The sequence below is a fragment of the Macaca nemestrina genome, chromosome 7, assembly GCF_043159975.1.
Source record: "Macaca nemestrina isolate mMacNem1 chromosome 7, mMacNem.hap1, whole genome shotgun sequence".
In the NCBI taxonomy this organism is placed as follows: Eukaryota; Metazoa; Chordata; class Mammalia; order Primates; family Cercopithecidae; genus Macaca; species Macaca nemestrina.
Genome location: NC_092131.1, coordinates 8,034,666 through 8,054,440, shown reverse-complemented (window position 1 = coordinate 8,054,440; position 19,775 = coordinate 8,034,666). Strand labels below are relative to the sequence as shown.

The 19,775-nt window shown below is 48.4% G+C and overlaps 1 protein-coding gene across 1 annotated transcript in view; it reads left to right on the top strand.

Annotated features, from left to right (window-relative positions):
• Positions 1 to 17,826, top strand: part of CYP46A1 (cytochrome P450 family 46 subfamily A member 1) — a 43,728-nt gene extending 25,902 nt beyond the window's left edge. The window contains exons 8-15 of the mRNA XM_011717029.3: positions 6,681 to 6,831; positions 7,007 to 7,069; positions 8,946 to 9,018; positions 11,756 to 11,840; positions 12,475 to 12,585; positions 15,932 to 16,020; positions 16,732 to 16,798; positions 17,082 to 17,826. Coding sequence (XP_011715331.1) covers positions 6,681 to 6,831; positions 7,007 to 7,069; positions 8,946 to 9,018; positions 11,756 to 11,840; positions 12,475 to 12,585; positions 15,932 to 16,020; positions 16,732 to 16,798; positions 17,082 to 17,252 — 810 coding nt within the window. The 3' untranslated portion in view covers positions 17,253 to 17,826. The remainder of the gene's footprint in view (positions 1 to 6,680; positions 6,832 to 7,006; positions 7,070 to 8,945; positions 9,019 to 11,755; positions 11,841 to 12,474; positions 12,586 to 15,931; positions 16,021 to 16,731; positions 16,799 to 17,081) is intronic.
• Positions 17,827 to 19,775: the final 1,949 nt, after the last annotated feature.

The window sequence follows — 19,775 nt, the reverse complement described above, 5'->3', positions numbered from 1 at the left end:
CCAGTAATGCTATACTTCAAAACTGAAAGAGAAATAAAGTCTTTCCCAGACAAGCAAAAACCGAGGTAAGTCATCACTACTAGACTGGCCCTACAAGAAATGTTTAAGGGAGTTCTGCATCTGGAAGTGAAAGGATAATCTCTATCATCGTGAAAGCACATGAAAGTATAAAACTCACTGATCGAGCAGATCAGCAAATGAGAAAGAGAAAGGAGTTAAATATTACTATTACAGAATGTTTACCAAATTGCAATGATAAACAGTAAGAGAGGAAGACAGGCATAAAATATATACAGAACAACCAGAAAACAATTAACCAAATGACTAGAATAAGTCCTTACATATCAATAATAATCTTGAATGTAACCAGATTAAATTCCCCCACTTAAAAGATATAGATTGGCTAAATGGATAAAAAAAATTACCCAACTATATGCTGCCTACAAGAAACTCACTTCACCTGTAAAGACACATGCAGTCTGAAAGTAAAGGAATGGAAAAAGATATCCACACAAACACAAGCCAAAGCTGTCAGGAGTAGCTATAATTATATCAAATAAAACAGACTTAAAGACTGTAAAAAGAGACCAGGTCATTATATAATGATAAAGGGATCAATTCTACAAGAAGATAAAATACTTCTAAATATATTTGCACCCAATACCAGAGCACCCAGAGATAGAAAGCAAAGATCTAAAGGAAAAGATAGCCTCTAATACAATAATAGCTGGGGACTTCAACACTCCACTCTCAGCATTGTACAGATCATCTAGACAGAAAATCATCACAGAAACATTGGATTTAACTACACTTTAGACCATATAGACCGAATAGACATTTGCATAACTTTTCATCTAATAGCTGCAGAATATACATTCTTCTCATCAGCACATGAAAGATTATCCAGGATAGATCATATGTTAGGCCACAAAAGAAATTTCAACAAATTTTAAGAAATTGAAATCATATCAAGTATCTTCTCAGCACAATGGAATAAAACTAGAAATCAATAACAAGAGAAACTTTGGAAATGGTACACATACATGGGAATTAAACAGTATACCCCTGGATGACCATTGGGTCAATGAAGAAATTAAGCAGGAAACAAAAAAAATTCTTGAAACAAATGAAAAGGGGAACACAACATACCAAAACCTATGTGATATACAGCAAAAGCAGTGCTAATAGGGATATTTATAACAGTAAACACATCAAAAAAAAAAAAAGGAAGATTTCAAATAAACAGCCAAATGATGTATCTCAAGGAATTAGAAAAGTAAGAACAAATCAAACCCAAAATTAGTAGAAGGAAATAAATAATAAATATCATAGCAGAATTAAAGGAAGTAAAGACTAAAAAAAGTACAAAGGATCAATGAAGTGCAAGGTTGATTTTTGGAAAAGATAAAATCAATAAACCAATAAATAGACTATCCAAGAAAAAAAAGACCCATATAAATAAAAGCAGAAACTAAAAAGGAGACATTACAACTGATACCACAGAAATACAAATGATCATTACAGATTTTTATGAACAACTCTACACTAAACAATTGGAAAACTTAGAAGAAATGGAATTCCTGGACACATACACCCTGCCAAGATGATTGAACAAGGAAGAAATAGAAAACCTGAACAGACCAATGGTGAGTAATGAGTTTGAAATACTGATAAAAAGTCTTGCACATTTATGCAGCCAACAGACACATGAAAAAATGCTCATCATCACTGGCCATCAGAGAAATGCAAATCAAAACCATGATGAGATATTGTCTCACACCAGTTAGAATGGTGATCATTAAAAAGTCAGGAAGCAACAGGTGCTGGAGAGGATGCGGAGAAATAGGAACACTTTTACACTGTTGGCGGAACTGTAAACTAGTTCAACCATTGTGGAAGACAGTGTGGTGATTCCTCAAGGATCTAGAACTAGAAATACCATTTGACCCAGCCATCCCATTACTGGGTATATACCCAAAGGATTATAAATCATGCTGCTATAAAGACACATGCACACGTATGTTTTTTTTGTGGCACTATTCACAATAGCAAAGACTTGGAACCAACCCAAATGTCCATCAATGATAGACAGGATTAAGAAAATGTGGCACATATACACCATGGAATACTATGCAGCCATAAAAAAGGATGAGTTCATGTCCTTTGTAGGGACATGGATGAAGCTGGAAACCATCATTCTCAGTAAACTATTGCAAGGAAAAAAAACCAAACACCACATGTTCTCACTCATAGGTGAGAACTGAACAATGAGAACACTTGGACACAGGAAGGGGAACATCACACACCGGTGCCTGTTGTCGGGTGGGGGGAGGGGAGAAGGATAGCATTAGGAGATATACCTAATGTAAATGACGAGTTAATGGGTGCAGCACACCAACATGGCACATGTATACATATGTAACAAACCTGCACATTGTGCACATGTACCCTAGAATTTAAAGTATAATAATAATTTTAAAAAGTCTTCCAACAAAGAAAAGCCCATGACCAGATGTCTTTACTGCCGAATTCTACCAAACCTATAAAGAAGAACACCAATTTTTCTCAAACTATTCAAAAAAATTGAAGAAGAGGAAATTCTTCTTAACTTATTCTATGAGGCCAGCACTACCCTGATACCACAAACAGACAAGGAAACAATAAAAAAAAAAAAAAAGAAAACTACATGCCAACGTCCCTGATGAACACAGATGCAAAAATCTTCAACAAAATACTAGCAAACAAACCTAACACAACAACACATCAAAAAAGTAATTCACCATGATTAAGTGGGATTTATCCCAGGGATGCAAGGATGGTTCAACATATGCAAGTCAATAAATGTTATACATCATATTAGCAGGATGAAGGAAAAAAACATATGATCATCTCAGTAGTTGCAGAAAAAGCACTTGATACAATTTAACACCCCTTCATTATTAAAAACTCTCAACAAATTATGAATAGAAGGAACATGGCTCAACATAATGAAGGCTGTATATGATACACCCACAGCTAACACCATACTTAGTGGGGAAAAGCTAAAAGTCTTTCCTTTAAGAACTGGAACAAGATAAGGATGCTTACTTCATCACTCTTATTCAACGTAGTACTATTAATAGAAGTGCTAGCCAGAGCAGTCAGGCAAGAGAAAGAAATAAAAGACATCCAAATTGGAAAAGAAGAAGTCAAAGTGTCCCTCTTTGCAGAAGACATGATCTTATATTTAGAAATTCCTAAAGACTCCACCAAAAAACTCTTAGAACTGATGAATGAATTCAGTAAAGTTGCAGGGTAAAAAATCAGCATACAAAAATCAGTAGTAATTCTATACACCAATAATGAACTAAGAAGAAACCAATAAAGTGATCCCATTTACAGTTGCTATGTAGAAAATAAAATATCTAGGAATAAATTTAACCAAGGAGGTAAAAGACCTATACAAGGAAAACTACAAAACACTGATGAAAGAAATTGAAGAAGACACAAACAAAAAACATCCCATGCTCATGGATTGAAAGAATTAATATTGTTTTTAAAATGACCATACTACCCAAAGCAATCTATGGATTCAATGCAATCTCTATCAAAATACCAATGACATTCTTCAGAAAAATAGAAAAAACAATCCTAAAATTTGCATGAAACCACAAAAAAGCCCAAATAGCCAAAGCAACTGTGAGCGAAAAGAACAAAGCTGGAGGCACCACACTACCTGATTTCAAAATAACCTGTAAAGCTACAATAACCAAAACAGCAAGGTATTGCTTTAAAAAATAACAACAGACATATACCAACATAACAGAATAGAGAACCCAGAAATATATTCATGTATTTACATGAAACAGACTTTCAACAAAGGTGCCAAGAACATACACTGGGGAAAGGGCAGTGCTGGGAAAACTGGATATCTGAATGCAGAAGAATAATAAACCAGACCCCTATCTCTCACCATATACAAAAATCACCTTAAAATGAATAGACTTGGCCGGGCGCAGTGGCTCATGCCTGTAATACCAGCACTTTGGGAGGCCGAGATGGGCGGATCACGAGGTCAGGAGATGGAGACCATCCTGGCTAATATGGTGAAACTCTGTCTCTACTAAAAATACAAAAAAATAGCTGGGTGTGGTGGCACACACCGTAGTCCCAGCTGCTTGAACCTGGGAGGTGGAGGTTGCAGTGATCCGAGATTGTGCCACTGCACTCCAGCCTGGGCAACAGAGCGAGATTACAAGACTACGAGACTATGTCTCACATAATAATAATAATAATAATAATAATAATAATAATAGACTTAAACATAAGACCTGAAATTCAAAACACTAGGAGAAAACATAGGGGAAGTGCTCTGGGACATTGGTGTAGGCAAACATTTTATAGCTAAGACTTCAAAAATACAGGCAACAACAACAAAAATAGAAAATAGACAAATGTGGCCAGGCATGGTGGCTTGTGCCTGGAATCCCAGTACTTTGGGAGGCCAAGACAGGCGGGATCACTTGAGGACAGGAGTTTGAGACCAGCCTGGCCAACATGGTGAAACCCTGTCTCTACTAAAAATACAAAAATACAAAAATTAGCCAGGCATGGTGGTTGGCACCTGTAGTCCCAGCTACTCAGCTACTTGGGAGGCACAGGCAGGAGAATCACTTGAACCCATTTGAACTCGGGAGGCAGAGGTTGCAGTGAGCCGAGATCACACCACTGCACTCCAACATGGCTGACAGAGTGAGACTCCATCTCAAAAAAAAAAAAAAAAAAAAAAAGACGTGACTATATTAAACTAAAAACGTTCTGCACAGCAAAGGAAACAACAGAATGAAGAGACAACTTGTTAAATGGGACAAAGTATTTGCAAACCACCCATCTGACAAGGAATACAAACAACAACAACAACAACAAAAAGCAAATAATTCCATTAAAAAATTGGCAAAGAATCTGAATAGACATTTCTCAAAAGACAAATGGCCAAGAGGTATATGAAAAAATGTTCAATGTCACTAATCATCAGATAAATGCAAATCTGTGAGATATCATCTTACCCAGTTAGAATGGCTATTATCAAAAAGACAAAACATAACAGATGCTGGTGAGGACAGAGAGAAATGGAACTCTTATGCATTGTTGGCAGGAATGTAAATTTGTATAGCCATTATGGAAAACAGTATGGAGGTTTCTCAAACTAAAAAGGGAACTACCATATGATCCAGCAATCCCACTACTGGGTATTTATCCAAAGGAAAAGAAATCAGTATATCAAAGGGACACCTGCACAATAGCCGAGATATAGAATCAACGTAAGTGTTCATGAACAGACAAATGGATAAAGAAAATTTGGTGTAGCTGGGCGCGGTGGTTCATGCCTGTATTCCCAGCATTTTGGAAGGCCAAGGCAGGTGGATCACCTGAGGTCAGGAGTTCAAGACTAGCCTGGCCAACATGGTGAAACCCCATCTCTACTAAAAATACAAAAAATTAGCCAGGCATGGTGGTGGGCACCATGCTACTCAGGAGGCTGAAGCAGGAGAATCCCTTGAACCGGGGAAGCGGAGGTTGCAGTGAGCTGAGATCGCACCATTGCACTACAGCCTGGGCAACAAGAGTAAAACCCCGTCTCAAAAAAAAAAAAAAAAAAGGAAAAGAAAAGAAAATTTGGTGTATATACACATGGAATTTTCTTTGCCCATAAGAAAGAATGAAATCCTGACATTTAGAGCAGCCTGGATGGAACTGGAGATCATTATGTTAAGTGAAACAAGGCAAGACCAGAAAGACAAGTAGTGCCTGTCCTCCCACGTTTGTGGGAGCTAAAAAAGTTGATTTCATGGAGGTAAAGAGTAGAATGATAGTTATTAGAGGCTGGGAAGGGTGAATGAGGGGATGAAGAGAAGTTGGTTAATGGTACAAACATACGGTTATATAGAAGGAATAAGTTTTAGTGTCAGTAGCAGAGTGGGTGACTATAACTAACAGCAAGGTATTGTGTATTTGAAAAATAGGGAGAAGATTTGAAATGTTTCCAACACAAATGATAAATGTTTGAAGTGATGAATATCCTAAATATGCCAATTTGACCATTGCACATTGTATTCGTGTATCAAAATATCACATGCACCCCATACATGTGTATAATTATTATATATCAATTAAAATATATAGGTTTTTTTAAAAGATTGCTGCTGCAGCTCCACATATCACCTCCTTATCCCAGGAATGAAGAAGTAAAAAAGGGGAAAGGTGATAGCTGAGTTCATCTCAGGGCCCCCTCCTGTTCCCTGGGACTTCGGCCTCTGAGCTTGCAGACCCCAATACCGCCCCGTCTTTTTGGCGGTTGATGGCACTCTACTTCCTTCTGCTTGGGATTTCTTCCTTCGATGCAAGCCTAACTGCCTCCACCCGTCAGGGGTCCCTTTTTACCTTGACGGGCTACGTGGATGTTTTAAGCCATCCCACCCACCACTGCTAAGGATTTGGTGCAGGAAAGGGAGACTGAGGCCTGGGCCCAGTTTGCCATCTTGATCCAGTCTCCCTGTCTGCTTCATCTTTTCTAGAATTTCTCACGTTCTACTGACGTCCCGGCTTGCCAGTGCCGCTAAAGTCATTTCAGGGTGGTGGGGGAGAGGGGAGAGGGAACATGCATGTTCACTTGGCCATCTGGAGCTGAAACTCTTGTTTAGTTCCTGCCAGGGAAGAGGAAGCAGCTCCGGGAGGTCCGGGAGAGCATTCGCTTCCTGCGCCAGGTGGGCAGGGACTGGGTCCAGCGCCGCCGGGAGGCCCTGAAGAGGGGCGAGGAGGTTCCTGCCGACATCCTCACACAGATTCTCAAAGGTGCGAGGGCCCCCTCTGCAGACTGGGGAGGGTGGGGTGGGCCGGGACGTCCCCCAGGTGATTCATCGCCTCTGGCTCTGTTTGGCTTAAGAGGAGAAACACAGTTAGTTCTTTATGAGCTGTGGGGAAAGGGAGCAAATATTTGCTGGGAACTGAGACTCTCCTTGTCTTTCAGCTGAAGAGGGGGCCCAGGACGATGAGGGTCTGCTGGACAACTTCGTCACCTTCTTCATTGCTGGTTTGTAGCTTTAGTGGTGACCAAGGGCCCGGAGCTCTGCAGAAATACTGCAGACCATGGATCCCTCAAACCCAACTCTTTGGGATTTTGGGGGCTATCTGAGCAGAGCTCACCATAGGACTAGGGGGCTGGGCTAAAGGGAGCAGAAACCCCTTCTTCTTGCTGTCTTGGGGGCATCTGACCTGGTAGTGCAGCTGGCAATTGTGGGGATGTGTGAAGCTGGCCTTTCAGCTGCAGAGAGCTTGGCTGTGTGAATGCAGGCTTCCCCTCACTCAGAATTTGCGGGGAGGCCTGCATTAGACTGGCACAAAAAGAGATGCTAAGCAGCTTCATTCGTTTGCTCATCAGATATTTCCTGAACATGGTTCTTCACCTAGAAAACTCCTCTTCACCTGTCAGTGAGCCCTCACATGCCTCCTCCTCAGGGAAGCGCAGGCTGCCTCAGGCCCTCAGCTAGAAGCTGGCTGCAGGCCTGGAGCTCCTCCCCACCACCCACCTCATAGTGTTAAGCTGTTCATTTATTTGTGGTAATTGAGTGAGGTCTGTTCCCCACCAGACTTGATGAGCAAAGGGTCAGGTTGTTTAGCTCACCTCTGTTCTGCCAGGGCCCAGTGCGGTATGTTCCCACGAACATTGAATGAAATACACAAACAAATGGCTGACACTAGGCACCGGGAAGATGGAGGTGAACAAGATGAGGGACAGTTCCTAGTCTAATGGCAGAGGTGGACAGACAGAGACAAGTACTGATGGACGAAGAGGTCTACAGGTGAACGGCATGGAGGAAGGCCCTTTAGGTGGGAGAAGCACTTGCAGATGCCCCAGGAGATTAGAAATGGCCAGTGTTAAAGCAAGGCTGCAGGGCGCCATTCCCTGCGGTGGATAGAAGGGACTTGCGGAACCAATGGCTGGTCCTCTTCCTGCAACTGGAAACCCAGGTCCTGGATGAGGCTTCTGGACAGACCTAGCTTCAGTTTCCTCATCTGTAAAATGGGGGCCTTGAGGAACTCTCCAGGCTTCTATCCAGCCTTCCAAAGAGGGTGTATTAATCCCGTCTCATCCCTCCAGTCTATCCCTGAGCCCTGCGTCCAGATGCTATGGGGGACTGGCCGAGGGCAGGGTGGGTTGTGTCTGTCTTTCCCTTTGCCTGTGAGGAAACTGAGGCTGAGGAGGGAAGTGGCCTCCTATAGTCACAGCCAGCGATGCAGAGCTGGGGCCAGGGCTGCTCTGTTCTCCCACACTGCTCCCCAGCTGAGGGCTCTGCTGGCTGTGTGACTGGCCCATCTCCACACCCTGGGAGCTGGGCCCTTCTTCCCAGCTCTGACTTGCTGTAAGGTACAGGCCCTTCTGCATTCAAGCGGAGCCCCTCAAGCACCTTGGCTGGCCAGTGGTTGCCACCTGGTAAGCCACCTACTCCTTTAGAGTAAACTCATGTCTGTTGCCTCTCAGGCTAACTTGGAGGGGTTGACTTTATCACGTTGGCCAGAGCCTGCTAAAAGTCAAAATCTGCCTCCCGAAACGTCCGCCACCCCTCATAGAACCTCAGGGTCATGAGGGGCTTTTGTGTGCGCGCTGCAGCATGGGAAGGAGAGGCCTTGGGCTCACCGACTTGGAATTGTGTCCCTCCCCACTCTCCCTGCTGTGTGACCAGAGACCCATTCCTCTCCACCTCTACTTTTTCTTCTCCAAAATGGAGGTGAGCACCTCCCCGGGCCAAGTGAGACCCAGACAATGGTTCAAGGAAGGGGCTTTTAGACCCAGATGCCTGGGGGCAAATGCCATTTACTTGCCAGCACGGGCTGGCATAGAGGCAGACAAACTGTCTCCTTCATCCTGTGGCCCCATGTGGAGCAGCCACTGTCCACCCTTCCCACAGGTCACGAGACCTCTGCCAACCACTTGGCGTTCACAGTGATGGAGCTGTCTCGCCAGCCAGAGATCGTGGCAAGGTATGGGGGGTGATCTTGGGACTGGCAAAGGGGTCTGTCTGATGTCTTGTTCCTGAGGGCCACCTGTCCCTACCTCCCATGGTTGAGTCCCTTCAACATACCCTGCTTCCCCGGGGCCTTGGCACGTGCTGTTCCCTCTCTTGGAAACACTGTCCCTGCTTTTCCCCTGGAGAACACGCCTCCTCCTCCCACTCCTCTTCTAGAAAGGGCTTCTCGGATCCCTAAAGGAGCCACCCATGTTTCCCCTCTGAGCCTCCTCTCAACTCATGAATGTGTTTCCCCGGGACTATTTCATCATGTCTATTCAGCTATGAGACCGGAAGCTCCAGGAGGGCGGGACCGTGGCCTTTTCCCTCCCCACAGTGTACCCAGTGCCTGGCCAGAGCCTGGCAGTGATGATGGAGCAGAATCCCTGCTAATGTGCCAAGGGCATGCTTGTCTTCTGACGGCAAGACAAAGGAGGGCGTCCCTGGGGAGGTGACATTTGAGTCGGGCCATTGGTTTCCTTAAATACAAACAGGCTCCCTCCAGGACAGTTACATGGAGTGGCTGAAGCAAGTGTCAGAGCTCTCAGAACGCACCAACGGGCTCGGTGGGAGCTCTGGGGAGGTGGGGTCAGGCCTTCAATTACCATTATTAGTCATCAGCAGCATAGAAGGGCGGAAGTGAACATACAATCGTTCTTGGGTTTAAAAGTAAGTATAATAGTAATAAGCATTTCATATAAAAATTTTGGGAAAAGCAGAAAAGTTATAATAATTGTAAACCCACCCATGGCACCCCACCCACCCAGAGCCAATTCACTGTTAACTGCTGAGTGCCTGTTCAGCACCTTCTCACCTACTCACGGGCAGCTTTGCTGTGTTTTGTCACCTGGCTGTACAGCTGGCTTTTATTCCCCATGCGCCTTGTCACAGCATTGCCCACCTGATTGTAACCTCCTCCCAAATCCACTCTTTTTAAAATTGTGGTAAAATATATATAACATAAAATTCTACATTTTCATTGTTTTTAAGCACACAGTTTAGTGGCATTAAGGGCATTCACATTGTGAATGCCATCCCCCTCCACTGTTTTTTGTTTATTTTTTATTTTTATTTATTTATTATTTTTCTTTTTTTTTTTTTTTTTTGAGACAGAGTCTTGCTCTGTCGCCCAGGCTGGAGTGTGATCTCAGCTCATTGCAACTTCTGCCTCCCCGGTTCAAACAATTCTCCTGCCTCAGCCTCCAGAGTAGCTGGGATTACAGGTGTGCACCACACCTGGCTATTTTTTTTTTTTTTTTTTTGTATTTTTAGTAGAGACAGTGTTTTGCAATGTTGGCCAGGCTGGTCTCAAACTCCTGGCCTGAAGTGATCCACCCATCTTGACCTCCCAAAATGCTAGGATTACAGGCGTGAGCCACTGCTCCTGGCCTCCGTCTCCAGAACTTTTTCATCTTCCCAAACTGAAAATCTGTCCATTCTCCCCTCCTCCACCACCGGTAACCACAATTCCACTTCTGTCTCTATGGGTTTGTCTATTCTAGGTGACTTATATAAGTGGACTCATACAGTATTTGTCTTTTATGTGACTGGCTTATTTTACTCAGATAGTGTCCTCCAAGTTCATCCATGTTGCAGTATGTGTCAGAACTCCCTTCCTTTTTAGGACTTACTAATGTTCCATTGTAAGATCTCTCCCATTTTGCATATTCATTCATCTGTCCATGGATACCTGGGTTGTTTCTTCCTTTTGTCTATTTTGAATAATGCTGCTATGAGGATGGGTATACAAATATCTTTTTAAGTCCCAGCTTTCAGTTGTTTTGAGTTTATACCCAGAAGTGGGGTTGCTGGATCATATGGTGATTCTATTTTTAATTTTTTTAAGAATCACCATATCGTTTTCCATAGCCGCTGAAACATTTTACATTCCCACCAGCAGTGCACAAGGGTTCTTTCTGATTTGTCCACATCCTCGATAATACTTTTGTGTTTGAGACGGAGTCTTGCTCTGTTGCCAGGCTGGAGTGCAGCAGCTCTATCTCTGCTCATTGCAACCTCCACCTCCCAGATTCAAGTGATTCTCATGCCTCAGCCTCCCAAGTAGCTGGGATTACAGGCACCTGCCACCACTCCTGGCTAGTTTTTGTATTTTTAGTAGAGACAGCGTTTCACCATGTTGGCCAGTCTGGTTTCCTACAGCCAATCCCAAACATCAGACACAAAGGGTGGATGTTTTAGGGCCCCTGGAACATGGTTCCTAATGGTTTGGGCACTGTTTTGGATCTGGCTGTCATTGGATCTCTTTAACAGTCTTTGGGCTGGGTGTGGTGACTCATGCCTGTAATCCCAGCACTTTGGGAGGCTGAGGCAGGCGGATCACCTGGAGTCAGGAGTTCAAGACCAGCCTGGCCAACATGGTGAAACCCTGACTCTACTAAAAACACAAAAATTAGCTGAGCATGGTGGTGAGCGCCTGTAATCCCAGCTACTCAGGAGGCTGAGGCAGGAGAATTGCTTGAATCCCGGGGGCGGGGGGCGAAGGTTGCAGTGAGCCAAGATTGCACCATTGCACTCTAGCCTGGGCAACAGAGCAAGACTTTGTTTCAAAAAATAAAAATAAAAGTAACAGTGTTTGTGGATGGGGAGCCCCATGCGTCTGTCTTCACCATTCCTTCCAATGTCCCCTTCTTAAAGCTAAGTTGGGGAAAGGCTCCCTTTGGAGATGAACTTGTCTTTGTCTTACCCCACAGGCTGCAGGCCGAGGTGGATGAGGTCATCGGTTCTAAGAGGTACCTGGATTTCGAGGACCTGGGGAGACTGCAGTACCTGTCCCAGGTGTGGGGAGTAGGAGGGAAGCTTCTGGGCAGATGTGGGTGATTCATGTCATCAGGCCTGCTGCCTCCCAGGACCTTTTAGGACAGTGGTTTTCAAACTTTGCTGCATAGGAGACTCCCCTAGAAGATTTAAAGTATCCCGAGGCCCAGGCTGCCCAAGACTAATGATGTCAGAGTCAAGGAGCTCCCCAGGTCATCCCAGTATTCAGCTTAGCTTGGAAACTGGCCCTTTAGTAAATCATGCCGTATTTGTGCTTCCCGGCTAGGCTGGAGTTCCAGATACTTAAGCTTTTCCTGGTGGAGTCAGGCTCAGCAGCACCTCCACGAGCTGCTGCAGCACGGCAGGAGGCCTTTCGGGTTCTGCTGTGGCTCTCTGGAATGGTGGGAGCCCTGATTCCTGGTCCCAGCTCTGCCATCGTGGCCTTGCACAGCTCCCTTCTCCTTCTGGACCTCAGTTTCTCCATCTGCCACGTGATGGTGAGACTGATGTCCCAGGGGCCTGGGACCCAGGCCAGGGTGAGGGTATACATTCAGCCTATGGGTGGGAAAGAGAGGAGTCCCAGGCATGCCACTGGCCAGCATGATCTGTGGCCTCTCCCGACTTCTCTTGTTATCTCCCCTTGTGGCTTCTCTAGGTCCTCAAAGAGTCGCTGAGGCTGTACCCACCAGCATGGGGCACCTTTCGCCTGCTGGAAGAGGAGACCTTGATCGATGGGGTCAGAGTCCCCGGCAACACCCCGCTCTTGGTGGGTGGAGGCCCTGGGGGCCCTGGGGTGGGCTGGCCTGCTTGCCCCAGTGGTGGTGAATTTGGGACTCACCAGGGGAGCCCGTGGCCCCGTTCCCATCACTGTGCTGGGCCTTGCTGGCTGCCCTGTTCTTTCTCACGGAGTCTCACCATAGCCCTGTGAGGGCTTTTTCCCCTCCTCACACTGTTCAGAAGAAGATTACAGCAGGTCATTCTGGAAGGGAGGTGCCCCTTTTACAGCTGAGGACACTGAGGTTCAGAGAGGTTCGGTCAATTTCCTGGGGTCATACAGCTGGCGAAGAGCAGATATGGAAAGTGCCCAGTTTCACAGTTGACCCAAACTTGTCCTGGTTCTTTCCCTCCTCGCACTTTATAACTCTTTCTCTCTCGGCTTTCTCCCCGGACCTCCTTTACCTTGTGTCTCTTTGTTTGCTTACTTGTTCATTTATCTATTCATCCAGGCATTTATTCATGTATAATAGCCCCTAACTCCCCCCCCCCCCCCCCCACCAAACCAGGAAACTAGGATGTAGTCACTCCCTGCTCTTCTGAGAAGGAATCACTAATCTGAATTGTGTGTTTGCCATTCCCTCGTGTGTGTGTGTGTGTGCGCGCCTGTGTGCACTCATGCAGTAATATGTTGTAGGACTTGCTTTTTGACTCAGTATAAAGATTGGTAAGATTTGTGTAGGCTTCTCTATGGGGCCGTGGGACAACCACCATTGCTGATCAATTCTCAGGTGAGAGGCATTTGAGAGGTGCCCAGTTTGTCCCTATTATGAGCACCACAGCAGCGATGCCATTTCTGTCTGTGTGCCAGGAGCAGTGTGTGAGCAAGATCCTCAGGCATGTACCCAGAAGTGGCAGTGCTGGGTTGTAGGACCTGCGACTGTTCAGCTTTACAGACTAATGCCACATTGTCTTCCAAAGTGGCTGCACCAACTTAGACGCCCACATGTGGTGAGGGACAGCACCTGCTGTTCTTTATTGTCTCCAACACTTAGCATGGTTCAATTTTGTATCTGCTGCCATCCAAATATGTGTTTTAAAAAAAGTATTTCACTGTGGTCTTGATTTGTGCTTTCCTGATTACTAACCAGTTAAGAGTGAGCATCTGACCCTGTTTTCTCTGCCTCTGAGATGTGGGCTCAGTTTCCCTTTTGGGGTAGTGTGTTTTTTCATATTGCTATGTAGAGCTTTATTTTATTTTATTATTTTTTTACAGCATACATTTATTAATTATTATTTTTATTATTAATTTTTAGATGGAGTCTCGCTCTGTCCCCCAGGCTGGAGTGCAGTGGCGCCATCTCCACTTATTGCAACCTCTGCCTCCTGGGTTCAAGCAATTCTCATGCCTCAGCCTCCCAAGTAGCTGGGATTACAGGTGCACACCACCACGCCTGGCTAATTTTTGTATTTTTAGTAGAGATGGGGTTTCACCAGGTTGGCCAGGCTGTTATCAAACTCCTGACCTCAAGTGATCCACCTGCCTCGGCCTCCCAAAGTACTGGGATTACAGGTGTGAGCCAGCGTGCCTGGCCCTGGAGCTTTACTTTAAAAACTCGTGTGTTCATCTTTTGTCTGGTATGTTTGTCATCTTTGTGGCTTGTCTTCATTAATGTGTTTTTGATGATCTACATCTCTTAATATTTTTAACAATTACTTCTTTTGCTTTGCCTTGTTTAAGAAATCCTTCTCTATTCTGAGTTCAGGGCATTCACTTACATTGTCCTCAAACAATTTTACATTTTTCTTTTCAAAGCTGAGCTTGTAACTACCTAGAATTGATTTTGTGTGTGGTTTCAAGGCAGGGACCCATCTGTATTGATTTGCCAGGGCTATTGTAACAAAGTGCCACAGACTTTGGCTTAAACAACAGAAATTTATTTTCTCCCAGTCCTGGAGGCTGGAAGTCTGAGATCAAGGTGTTGGGAAGCTGGTTTCTTCTGAGGGCACACTCCTTGGTGTGCAGACAGCCACCTTCTCCCTGCGTCTCCACGTGTTCTTCCTTCTGTGTGTCTGTGTCCTAATCTCTTCTTATAAGGACACCAGTCAGGTTGGATTAGGGCCCATCCTAAGTACCTCATTTTAAGTTAATCACCTCGTTAAAGACCTTGTCTCCAAACACAGCCGCATACTGAGGTACTGGGGGTTAGGACTCCAACATGTGAATTTGTTGGGAACAAAATTCAGCCCATGACAGGATCCTTTTTATTTTTACCTATGAGGAAGGAGGAGCCCCAGCCCCTGCTCGCAGCCCCTCTCCTCCCAGGGCTCTGCCCCACTTCCCCCAGCATCCATCCAAGCCTCATCTGTGGCCACTCTGTCATCTGTTTTGCCGAGCTTTCTTTTGAATACCCCTGTATCAATACCACTATGCCGTAATGGCCATCTCCTTAGATCCCCTTAAGCTGGGAGGGGAGGCCCTGTGGCTCACTCTCAGCCTGGGGGTGCCACCTGTGGGCTTTGAGTGGGCAGACTGGGCTCCATCCCCAGCTCTGCTGCTGGCTGGCTGGGTCATCTCCATCAGGCCTTCGGCTTCCTCTTTGTTAGGTCGGGGGGAGTGGTGATGGCACCCAAGCCACAGCCTGTCAAGAAGCGTCAGTAGGATGACATACATCATGTGCCTGGCAACAATCCCTGGCACATCGCAGGTGCCCTAAACCCAGCCCCCGTGCCTGATGCTCCCACTCACTTGCTGGAGCTCAGCTCCAGCGCTCCCTGTACCCTCTGCTGCGCTGACCCCAGCACAGAGAGCCAGGGGTGGAGCAGGCTCAGGAGGAGATTTTGTCCCAGTGTTTGGGGGCCAAGGACACAGAGTGAGCATCAGCCCCACTCAGGAGGAACCACACATGCAAGTGGACGGCTGGTGGGGTCTGCAGCTCCTCCACTCCCACCCCTGCCGAAGCAGGCCTTGAGTTGAAGAGAAACTGAATATAACAGTTCTCAGGATCTAGAGGAAGTTGGCCTCACAGAGTCAGATCTGAGTTTGAATCTCGATTTGGCCATTTATTTGCCTGGTGACTTCAGGTGAGTCACTGAGCCTCTCTCTGGGTCTCAGTTTCCTCATCTGTAAAATGGGGATAATGATGGCTCCCCCACAGGGCTGTGCCCAGCACAGGATGACACAGTATGCCCAGCTGGCACAGTCAGCTGTCCTCACTCTTAAGGGATTGTCTAGGGGGCCAGTACAATCGACACCTACCTAGATGGGGGTGAAGCCATGGGGGGAGGAGAGTGGGACCCACTCTGCTCCAAGTAGCCCTGTTGGGTGGCCTCAGTGGCTCAAGAGGTGCCAGGGGAACAACCTGGGAACCAGAGATGAGCGGACCCTTTGCCCACAGTTCAGCACCTATGTCATGGGGCGGATGGACACATACTTTGAGGACCCGCTGACTTTCAACCCCGATCGCTTCGGCCCCGGAGCACCCAAGTAAGTCCCTCCTCGAGCTGCCCATGAGTGGGGCTGGTGGGAGAAGGATAGACACAGCGGCCTCTGGTCTGAGCCAGAGGCGCCCGCTTAGCCCACATAGCCTTCCAGATCCCTGTGAGGTGGCTGTAGAGGAAATCACAACTCAGAGAGGTTAAGTAACTTGCCCAAGTGGCAGAGCAGGGGTCTGGCCCCAGCTCAGTCTTGTTCTAAAGTCCATGCTCACAAGCAGCACCAAATACTGGGAAGCTGGGTGATTTCACCTCCCCAAACCTTGAGGTTCCTGTCTGAGAAATGGGACCATCCGTGGCTGCATCTGGAAGTTGCTGTGGGGGTCAACACGTTAAGGTACCAAAGCCATGGTGGGAAGAGCTGGACTCCACAGCTTGCCCAAGTTCAGATCCAGGCTCTGCCCAGAGCTGGATGTAAATTTATGACCTGGAGTGAGTTGCTTTGCCCCTCTGAGCCTCAGTTTCTCCACGTGTGAAATGGGACAACATAAGCTCCTTCCAGGAGGGTAAAAGGAGGAGAAAAAGAGAGAATGCAGATCCAGCCCTCGGCAGAGTCAGCGGTTCATGCTTTGCATGCAAAGTGCCCAGCCCCTGGCTCTAAGTCTGTGTTCATCCAGACATGGGTTAACTGCTGTCTTCCTTGTGTTGTTCCTGTGGGGATGTCTGGGGCTGCTGGCCTTGTGATTCCTCTCTTTCCCTGCAGGCCACGGTTCACCTACTTCCCCTTCTCCCTGGGCCACCGCTCCTGCATCGGGCAGCAGTTTGCTCAGGTAGGAGAGGCAGGGCTGTGGTTCTGCCCAGGAGTGGCTGCAGGGGTGGTGGCTCATCCTGAGCCAGGAAGCATCTCAGAACCCCTGCTCTGGGGCTGCTGGGCTGTGGGCTCGGGACCCAGCGGAGCCAGACCCAGAGGACTGGCTGTGTTTTGCACGGAGGAGAGTGCGAAACACAGGAGGCCCTCCAGGAGGAGAGCTGGCTGTGACATTTGCTGCTCTTTCACTCACTCATTCTGTCTTTGCTTCTTCATTCCTTCCTCATTTTGTCTGCTGGGCCCAGATGGAGGTAAAGGTGGTCATGGCAAAGCTGCTGCAGAGGCTGGAGTTCCGGCTGGTGCCCGGGCAGCGCTTCGGGCTGCAGGAGCAGGCCACGCTCAAGCCACTGGACCCAGTGCTGTGCACCCTGCGGCCCCGCGGCTGGCAGCCCACACCCCCACCGCCCCCCTGCTGAGGGGGCCCCCAGGCAGGATGAGACTCCTCGGGCAAGGGCCGTGCCCGCCCACCAGTTGCCCACGGCCACCCACCCTTCTACCCTGTCCCATCCCCTGGGCCACCCTTCACGCTGGCTTCCAGCGGGCCCTCTGCCAACTGCCTGCTTCACACCCCTCAGCGCTCCCCGTCACCTGCGGACTCCATGGCCCTTCCTGGACTGGCCCTTGCCCAACTCTCAGCCACCACCATTGTCCCTACCACTGAGCCCTTGCACAGGCCACTTCCTCAGACGAGACACCCTAACTCTTGCTCACTCCCTAAAGCCCTCTTCAGGTGTCACCTCCTCCAAGAAGCCCTCCTTGCCACCCCCAGCCGGGTCAGGGGCCCCTCCTCTGTGCTCCCTCAGTCACCTGTGCTACCTCTAACACCACACTGACCACACTGTATTGTGAGTGTCCGTTGATGTGACCAATTGCCCTCCCAGGCTGTCAGCGCCTCAAGGGTAGGGTCTGTGTGTGATTCGTCTCTGAGCCCCCTGTGCCCACCCGGGGCCCGGCACAGAGTCGATGCTCAATAAATGTGTGTTGACTGCATGAATGACCTGGAACCAGGCCATGTGCTCTCGCCTCGGCTTGCTCATCTGTGAAAAGGGGGAGATGTGGAGGCTGGCAGAGCTCTGGAAGCTGCAAGCCCGCAGGTGCCCCAGAGATGCCCCGACAATGCTGCTTGGGAGAGACTGCCCCAGGTTACCCGCCTGTTCCTGTGCTGTATTCATGGCCATGTCCCTGGGTGCTGTGTGAGGTTGGGACTGGGTGGGTGACTGGCTCTGACAGCTGGATTTGAGGGGTCAGGGAGGCCCCTGAGCCTCTCTTGGGAGCAGCTTGGTGGAGCTGCGCCCCGTGCTGCCCTCCTGACCTGGCAGCGGGGCAGGGCAGGTAAGACTGCAGCCCTCGTGGTGGTGATGGGGAAAAGCCATCCCTTCCTCCCCAGGACCGTGTCCTCTGAGCCCATCCAAGGAAGACGTCCTGCCCCGAGTTTCTCCTTCAGTCATTGGGAGCTTGTCTTTGTGCAGAGAGAAAAAGCTGCCCTCGTGGCCAGGCGCGGTGGCTCACGCCTGTAATCCCATCACTTTGGGAGGCCGAGGCAGGTGGATCACCAACATGGCGAAACCCTGTCCCTACTTAAAAATACAAAAATTAGCCGGGCATGATGGTGGGTGCCTGTAGTCCCAGTTACTTGGAGTCTGAGGCAGGAGAATTGCTTGAACCCGGGAGGCAGAGGTTGCAGTGAGCCGAGATCGTGCCACTCTACTCCAGCCTGGCGACAGTCAGACTCCGTCTTAAAAAAAAGAAAAGAAAAAGCTGCCCTCTCCCCTGCCTGGGCCATGTGTCCCCTGGAAAGACCCCTCCCCACACAGGGAAGGCACAGATGTGTGCTGGCCCCTGATGTGCGTTGTCGGTCTCCTTCGGTCCTTGCCACAGTCTTGAATGATGGCTCCAAGGGATGGTCCCATCAAGCAGATGAGGACACTGAGACTCAGGGGCGTAAGTGACATGCTCATTACAGGTGGGGCCTGGAGTGGCTCTGAGAATGGAGGAGACAAGTGTTTGGGTTCCCAGCCTACCCCTCTCCCCAGCCCAGGTGGGAGATGCACACCCCAGCCTCTGGGCAGAGGGTTGGGCCCCCGGGACGCCTCCAGAACTGCAGCGTTCTTGCAAAGAGAGGGTCCTCCTGCTCCCCTAGCACCTCGCCTGACCATGTAGGTACCTGGCCAGCCCCTCATCAAGCTGCACCCTCCACCCCCTCCATTTCCAGCTCCCTGTCTGGGGGGGCCCCAAACTCACCACCCACTCTGAGAATGGTATGCCCGGGCTCAGCCTCCAGATCAAACTCACCCCTAGCCAGAAGCAGCCCCTTCCCACAGCCACCCCAAATGCTGCTATCTCCCAGCATCCTGTTCCCAAGCCCCCAGCCGGGCACTGTTCCCCGACCTGCTCTGCTGTGCCCCCCTCCCCTGCCCCCTGCAGCCCTTCTCTGAGGTTCACCAGTACCCACATGCCTGCCCCTGCTTCCCACAGTCCACGCCCTCTGCCTCCTGCTGTGGCTGGACCTGGTCCCCATAGGACAGCACCTCCTTCACAGTCCATCTAAAAGGACCACAGGCCACCGACCACAGTACTGCAGCGACGCAACCCAGCATTGTCTGGAGGGGCCCGGAGGGATCGGCTCCCTCTGGAAACTTCAAGTTCCCGGCTTGACCAGCCGCTGACCTGGCAAATATCCGTCCATTGCTGAGCCTGAGCCTTCACACCATGATTTATTCAAATCCTGCCAGGAAACAGGAGCCAACTATGCCCCATTTCACAGAAGGGGAAGTCAAGGCCACAGCCACAGCTGGGCCATAGTGGAGTCAGCACTTAAACCTGTGGCCCTTCGCATCCAGTGGCCTTCCACAGGTTCAGCATGCCCTACCCCTGCAGGCCTGGGCTTGTCTTCTGCACCCCCCAGGAATCCCAGATGGCTGGGAAGTGCAGAGCCAGAA